The 8,158-nt window shown below is 37.0% G+C and overlaps 1 protein-coding gene across 3 annotated transcripts; it reads left to right on the plus strand.

Annotated features, from left to right (window-relative positions):
* Positions 1 to 453: 453 nt before the first annotated feature.
* On the plus strand, positions 454 to 4,531 carry adcyap1b (adenylate cyclase activating polypeptide 1b). Of its 3 annotated transcripts, none has more exons than XM_017470950.3 (5): positions 454 to 832; positions 1,415 to 1,519; positions 2,757 to 2,891; positions 3,277 to 3,381; positions 4,172 to 4,531. In XM_017470950.3, exons 2-5 carry the CDS (start codon positions 1,416 to 1,418, stop codon positions 4,353 to 4,355), a joined length of 528 nt encoding a protein of 175 aa, XP_017326439.1. In that variant the 5' UTR covers positions 454 to 832; position 1,415; the 3' UTR covers positions 4,356 to 4,531.
* Positions 4,532 to 8,158: the final 3,627 nt, after the last annotated feature.

Raw genomic sequence — 8,158 nt, forward strand, 5'->3', positions numbered from 1 at the left:
GTTCTGTGTAAAATCCAGACAACAGACTGATTCCCTATAAGTAAAGGTAAGAACCCTTAATTATCCAATGAACCATTAAATAACCACTGCAGGACATTTTAAGAGGCTGAATAATGAGCTTTGGTGTTGCGTCGATCCGTCAGCACCACAAGTGTGGACAGCTCCCCGCTGTCTTTAATTATTATTATTTTTTTATGCTGTCAGTTCTACGTTTTATTATAATCTACAATTAATAATAATAATAATAATAATAATAATAATAATAATAATAATAATAATAATAATAATAAACTAAATAAATAAATAAAAATATATCTGTAGGCTAGAGAAAGACGGATGCGCGTGCAATCTTGTAACATCCGGGAATAGTCTCATCTCAGCTTCCTGTAGAATTGCGGGGAGAAAAAAAAAAGTGCAATTTGTTTCATCCTTTTTTTTTAAAAATGAAGTTTTAAAGCGAAAAGTTCCGTTTGAGGCGTGTCAGAGTAACTTATCCGTCGATGAGGAAGAAATTACACAGTAATATTCCGGGAGGAAGGGGCTGATGACGTCTGAGGCATACTTAATGGGACTTATTGAAAAAAGGGCAAGAGTCTCCATTCATGGATAAAAATCGGAGGGAACTGGAGGGGGGGTGAAAGTTGAGCAAAAAAAGGACATGTGGACGAACGAATAGGCCGTGCACGACCAATCTCACCGAGTATTTTTTTTGTCCGCAAAAAGGCTATTCTTTGTTTTGTTGTTTGTTTGTTTTTAGCAGCTACTTATTGTATAAAAGTCAAAGGCGGTTGATCAGGACGAGCCCATCAGGAAACGGCGTTTCAGAGAAGAGGTGCCGTGAGAAAGATTACCTCGTCTCTCTTTCTCTCTCCCCCTCTCTCTCTCTCTCCCTCTCTCTCTCTCTCTCTCTCTCACACACACACACACACACGCTCAGCAGCCGCACCCGAAGCGCGTCCCGCAGCCTCGCTCTCTGTTCAACCTGCCGTAGGTACGTGACCGTTTTTGCCTGTTTAGTTTCAAAATCACAAAATCGTGCATTGAAGGAACTCAAACTCCAGGATGCTTCATGTTTTTTTTTTCTTTTTTTTTCCTGTTTTGTTTTGTTTTTAAATTATTACAACTACCAGTTTTGTCGGCTTACGGAGAAAGGACTGTGTTTGCGTCAAGCGAAGGCTCTCCTTAAACTTTTGAAACCCGACCGGATTTTTTTTTTTTTTTAGAGAATTAAAGAAACGCCGTGTGGAATCTGTAGCACGTGACAGGACAGAAGTTTATTGCGTTATTAGAAAAAGCTTGGAAATTGGGCAAAAAACAAAACAAAAACAACATCAACAACTAAATGAGCACGTTTTAGGCGTGTTACAGTGTTGAGTTGAAGCGTGTAAGTGATTTAACTTTTTTCCCTTTACAGCATGGCCAAATCTAGTAGAGCTACTTTGGCTCTGCTCATCTACGGGATCTTAATGCGCTACAGCGCCCAATGCACACCCATCGGAATGGGCTTCCCCAACATGAGGTACGTACACACCGCCCAAATCCTGCCTTTTCTCCTTTCATTGTTTAATCTTAAATCTTGGCAGTTGGTTATAAGACGAACGTGTGCAGTCTGAATTTCATATGTCGGAGATTTATGTATTTATTTGTTTATTTATTTATTTATTTTTGGATTAGGCTGTAGATCTTATTTGGCAGAAGAATGAACGGTTTTATGTTGGAGCATTTAAAGTGAACCATTCTCAGAAACGTGGAGCATTTTGCAATAATATTACCCGAGAACCATTTCTGTATGGATTTGCCTCATTGTGGGCAACGGACCGACTGCCATTTGAATCCAAGTTGCTTCTACAGGAAACAAAGACATTTCTCGGGGAGTGATTACTCTAGGGGTTTTAGGCGGTGTATTTCTATGCATGGGACGTGCCTATATGAAAATGAGAATGAGTCTGTAATGACGGCCGAGTGGCGTCACACTGCAAGCACGAGCAGTAAACGAATAGGAAGCTGCTGTGACTGTAAGCCTCGGGAATATCAGTGTGAACTCGTTCATGTGCACCAGTCTGACTTTCCTACTGGCGCAATGCTCACGCTCCCAGCAGCAAGAGTCACATTAGCGCACTGTGTTTAAATGCCTGTAACGAACGAAATGCACCTTAATCATCTTAATAATCATCATTAAAATGAAGTCGCATTTTGCTATTTATAGCCTATCTTTGCTATTTATAAGCGTTAAAACGAAGTAGCATTTTGATAGGTATATAGCCTGTGTGTGTGTGTGTGTGTGTGTGTGTGTGTGTGTGTGTATAGGTGTATAGCCTATATCAGAGTGCGACTTCGTTTTAACGCTCATAGCGAAATGAAATGTCATATGTAACGAAAGTGTGACAAAATGCTTTAAAAAGCAAAAAAACAAACAAACAAAAAAACAACAATTTAATTCTAACAAAGACATTGATTGTGTACATGTAGGCACGGTTTTATTAAGGATAGAGCCCATTTGTATTCAATTGCGTATTTTCTATTTTTAAATGTTGTTCTTATTATTTCGTTTTAAATATGGGCGCGAATCCAATCTAATCTAATTTTGCAAGCAAATCGAATTATATACATATATTATAGAGGTATATATATATATATATATGATGTATATATATATATATATGAATATGTATGTATATATATATGAATGATGAATGATAAAATTCTCATCTGGTGCAGTTAAAAAATTCTTCTTTTCTCCTGGATCCGGATTTCAGGCTAGAAAACGACGTGTTTGGGGACGAGGGAAACTCGTTAAGTGAGCTCTCCTATGAGCCGGACACGATGAGCGCGCGCAGTGCTCCAGCCCTCCCGGAGGACGCTTACACACTGTATTATCCTCCCGAGAGAAGGTGAGCAATACACACCCCCCAAAACCACACACACACAAAATATTATACATGCATATATGTGATCGCATTCATACTGTTATTTCTTTTCTTTTCTTTTTTCTTTTCCTTACTTTTTTTTTTGTTTTTGTTTTTTGTGATTAAGGTGATCATGCATGTAGATGCACAATTGCAACAGTCAGACAGACAGACAGATAGACAGACAAGACAGACAGACAGGTACAGGATCAGGAGACAGATCGATTGATTAAAGGAAGAGGACAGTAGTGTTTGGTTCTTCATCGTTTGATTGGCGTGAAACAAAATCGGAAATGCTAAACGGAACACTGTCGTGTGGTGTTTCTTGTTTGTGCTTACCCTTGTGTGTGTGTTTGGCGTTTTATCTCAGAGCCGAAACGCATGCAGACGGATTGTTAGATAGAGCCTTGAGGGACATCCTGGTTCAGTTATCAGCCCGAAAATATCTGCATTCTCTGACGGCAGTTCGTGTAGGGTAAGGGCATTTCATTTTAAGCGTTTACCTGCCGTCGACTTGGTTTCTTTTTTTTAATTATTTTATTTAATTTTTTTTTTTTTTTATTTACACTCTTCCCTCTGTTCATCTCTCTCTCTCTCTCTCTCTCTCTCTCTCTCTCTCTCTCTCTCTCATGGCGGTGACTTTTCCGTTCCTGTCTTCGACTCTTCCCTTTTTTCTTTCTTTCTTTTTTCTTTTTTTTTATTCCCTCTGTTCTTCCCCCCGGTATATTTGTTGTCTCTTTGTACTTGAACTAGCTTCGGGTGTGACACTTGGGTTGGGTTAAATTGTGAGTAGACAAAATGAACAACAACAGGAAAATAAATAAATAAATAAATAAATAAATAAATAAATAAATAAATCATAAAAAATAAAAATAATAATAAAAGTTAAACATTCTATCGACGGTCTGAACTGTTGATTCCCGAGCGCCTTTTATTGAATCTGTATTCCAGCCAATATAACGGCGCATTAACACATCAACATTTCACTTACAGCCTGAAAAAAACAAAAACAAAACAAAAAAACAAAACTATCACTTATAAAGCTTTTCTTGATCCTGAGTTCTGCTTCCGGTGATATCTTATATGTGGAAAAAAAAATGTGAATATATATCGAATTTCCTGAATGTTTGTTTTGTTTTATTATGATGATTTGTTTTGTTTGTTTGTTTGTTTGTTTGTTTGTTTATTCCACACCTACATTGAAACCTGTTAGCATGCTAGCATTTTCTTTAGCTCTAGGCTAACGCGCGCACTTGTGTTCGCAGTGAGGAAGAAGAGGACGAGGAAGACTCGGAGCCACTGTCGAAGCGCCACTCGGACGGCATTTTCACGGACAGCTACAGCCGCTACCGGAAACAAATGGCCGTAAAAAAATACCTTGCAGCAGTGCTGGGAAGAAGGTACAGACAGAGGTTTAGAAACAAAGGACGCCGCTTTGCTTATTTGTAGCGCGCGCGCGCGAGAGAGAGAGAGAATAGAGCAACTGCCCTCCCTTGTGTCCATTCAATCATACAGTCAAAAAGTCATTCTAACTTAAAACTGAGCAGTCGGTGGATCTCGCCTGTGTTCTTTTAAACATGTATTTTATGTACGAAGTCAAGCCATTAAAAATATTTTAGTAAGAACATGTTTTTTTTGTTCCTTTTTTTGTACAAAAGCACTTGAGACCGCACAGTTCTACTTTGTGGACCAATCGTTCAGTTGATTGAATGTATATAGCTTTATATGTTGAAAACGAAACTAAAAAAAAAAAAAAAAAAACAACACTAGGAAAAAAAATATGATATATATATATATATATATATATATATATATATATATATATATATGACAAATGTGCACCTTGAACGTTATGCGCTTGATATCTTTTTTCGAATTCATCATATGCAGAAAAATAAATAGATTTTAAAAAAGACAATCAAAGTTCTGAATGTTATACTTTATTTTTGTAATGGAGATTTAAAACAAACAAACAAACAAAAAAAAAGAAGAAGAAGGAAGAATAGAGTTTTTATTTTGTGCAAAGTTGGCCCTGGGATGTAAGTGACCATAAGGCTGACTCTCTGTGATAAGAAAAGAAGGGGGGGGGGGGGGGGGGAGCACAGGCTGTAATGATCCTATGGAAGGGTCAGGGAGCGATACACGCTGGCCAACATGAGTGAGTCCCTCATTAGTCAAAACTACATTTGTGTAAGTGTTGTAGATCTGCAAGTCACCTGTCTGACTAAATGCAACATTTTGGGGGTTTTTCTTGCTTTTTTTTTTTTTCCTTTATGTTTTGAGTTAGGATTTGTGATTGAAAATGAATGACACTGGAATTTAGCTCATTAGTGCTGTCCAATTATTATTATTATTATTATTATTATTATTATTATTATTATTATTATTATTATTATTTGTACTGGCTTGCTTTCTAAATCTCAAAATAACCATCCCATCTTCCTTGCACCTACATGCATGATGCATGTACAATCCTCTGTGCATCGTTTGTAATACAGACCCTCTTGTGTTACAGATCATATTCTTGACAATGGCTGTTTTTTTTTTTATTTTTTTTTTTATTATTATTTTATTTGAGATATTTCTGTTGTATTAGTTAGACATGCTTTCCTGATGATTATTAAACATGTTCATGCAGCCTACTGCAGAGTTCTTCATGGAAATGAATGGAAAATAGTGGTATATCTATCCTCCCCAAACCCACCCCCCACCCCCCTTTTTGGAAAAAAACAAAACCCAAAAACAAATTTCATTTGCATGCTGTGATAGCCTTTTAAAAGTGTTAAAGCATGTCATTTTCTTTGACCAGTTTTAGGCATGTTTGCAGTGACCCTAGTCATGGTTTTGCGTCATTTCTATCTTTGTATTAATCAGATTCGTTTCTAATGTTGTATGCTAATGTAGAAGTTGTGTATGTGTTGGGGGGGGGGGGGGGTAGAGATGTGTACTCAATCACTGGAAATGAATTCATATTTGGGAGAGAAAAAAAATTGTTATAAAAAAAAGAATGTCCTTTGTTAAGGTCCAGTGTATAGACAGAGTAGTACACTTGCCTACACACCTTAGGGACTTCAGATAAGTATTACTGCATACTGCTAATACTTCTTGCTATTACTTCTGATAGTTCATTAGCCTCTACATGATCAATATGCACAAGTCATTTGTGTTATGCATCTCTTTCAAGAAAGTGGGAAGAAGTAAGAGAAGTGATGCATGGATAGAGGACCAGGAAACCAAAGCATCCAGGGATGTGGCCCGAATGTTCAGATAATGCCATCCCTTAATCCATCCCTTTGAACCCTTGTAGTTTTAAGTCAGAGATAAGTATTACGCAGCACTTAAATACTAGAATATCCTCTAACGCTCAGTACGATTAAAATGACATTTTATTTCTGACTATAAACCGCAATCAATGGTTTGTATATTCTATACAATATCACTGACACCTTATTTCCCCACGAATTTAATGTTTAGCCTATTGTATCCAGACATGAAATCAACCCCCCTGCAATTTGGCATCAGTTCCTAGGATTTCTATGAGTGTAGATGTTTTTATGGAAGCACTATGTGTGAATGTGTGTGAATGTGTTGCAAGAGTGTGAGCATGTATAATATGAACCTGACAGTGGTATGTGACAGACAGCATGGCTTCTGGCTTTGGTGCCTTGCTACAACGTATGAGAAAAAAAAAAATCGCCACTTGATATGGATGGCAATTTTTAGTGGCCCTATAATGCTGCAGACTATTAGCTTACATTTCACTAACCATCTTTTCTTTTTTTTTTCTTTCCAAATTTGGCTGGGCCGATATCTTAATTCCATCCGAAAGCATGGCCAGCTTTACATTGTGATCCGATTTAATATTGAACTGATGTAAATGGCAAAAGTATTAACTGTCTCTAGGCTGTTATAAGTTCAATGAATGTGTTGTTGTGGCAAAGTAAAGTGTTCCTGTTTCATTGTTCTCAGTAAACTGACTCATCATATCCCAAGCTTATGTAGAGGGCCATGAAGCCTATAGCTTGATTTTGTGTTGTTTCTTGTCGCATCGCTTGAGGGTTATTTGTCAGCTAGCAAAGAGCCTGATGGAGTGCAGCCCACAGCCCAGCCTCTTGTGTACATTTCTAAGAGCGCCAAAAGCCTTAATGTGAAAGTTTTATCTATATCTGAAAATATTATGTGTGAGAAGTGAATATTAGCAAATGTGAAGTCGAGATATTAACCCATACTCCTTAAGGGGTGACGTTTTTAAATGTTGAAAAAGTGTTGTAAGATTTGTATGAATAAATTTTTTTTGTAAACAACACACTTTCTAATCCATGTCTAATCTTTCTAAACAAACACTGTAGAACAGTCTTAGATGAGATATGTATATATACAATATGTTCCATGCTGTTTCTATCCAGTTGTTAGAGTAGGTTGTCATTTTATGAAGAATCTTAGGCCACTAATTCTTCATTGACTGCAATGAGTGACATGGTGATGTAGGCCTATATATATATATATATATATATATATATATATATATATATATATATATATATATATATATATATATATACAAGACAGTAAGAGGGATTGGCCCAACCCACAAAGAGACAAAGAGTATCTGATAGTGACCCAATGACATGTACACACTTAACAACATTCATATATGCCAGCCTTCATTCATTCATAAGCAAACACACACTGATAGGCTCAAACAGAAGAGAGAGAGAGAGAGAGAGAGAGAGAGAGAGAGAGAGAGAGAGAGAGAGAGATAGAGAGAGTATAATGCACAAGTTGAAAAGCATGCATTCATAAACACTCATTCTTTCTTGGGGATTATCCTTAATGGAGAAATAACATAAACCGAATGACAATCACGGTATTAACGGCTATTACAAAATAATTCTTGACAACGTAAAATAATGTCTTGGTTTGCAGAATGGACTTGTCTTTGGAGAACCGGATAAAAAACATATCATGGGGCTTAATTCTTGTGCACGCACATATGGGTGTAATGATGATTAAAAGTAATCAGGCGTTACAATGACGAAATAATGAACAAAACGCAATACAAGGAAAGGGTCGAGGGTTCGACAAGATATCGGAAGCTTTGATTTGAAAAGCAATACCCCATTTCTGTAAGAGATTAACATGGAAATAAACACAAAAGGTAAGTGAAATGAATACAGCATAACAGTTTTGGCTATGCAGTGACTGTACAAGAATTGGTGTATTATTTACCAGAGCCTCTTTCTTTGAGGTGG

The sequence above is a fragment of the Ictalurus punctatus genome, chromosome 7 (assembly GCF_001660625.3).
Source record: "Ictalurus punctatus breed USDA103 chromosome 7, Coco_2.0, whole genome shotgun sequence".
Classification (NCBI taxonomy): Eukaryota; Metazoa; Chordata; class Actinopteri; order Siluriformes; family Ictaluridae; genus Ictalurus; species Ictalurus punctatus.

Coding starts and splice junctions, on each gene's coding strand:
- adcyap1b (XM_017470950.3), top strand. CDS start 1,416: ATGGCCAAATCTAGTAGAGCTACTTTGGCTCTGCTCATCTACGGGATC. Junction 1,520..2,756: donor ATGGGCTTCCCCAACATGAG/GTACGTACACAC, acceptor TCCGGATTTCAG/GCTAGAAAACGACGTGTTTG. Junction 3,382..4,171: donor CTGACGGCAGTTCGTGTAGG/GTAAGGGCATTT, acceptor TTGTGTTCGCAG/TGAGGAAGAAGAGGACGAGG.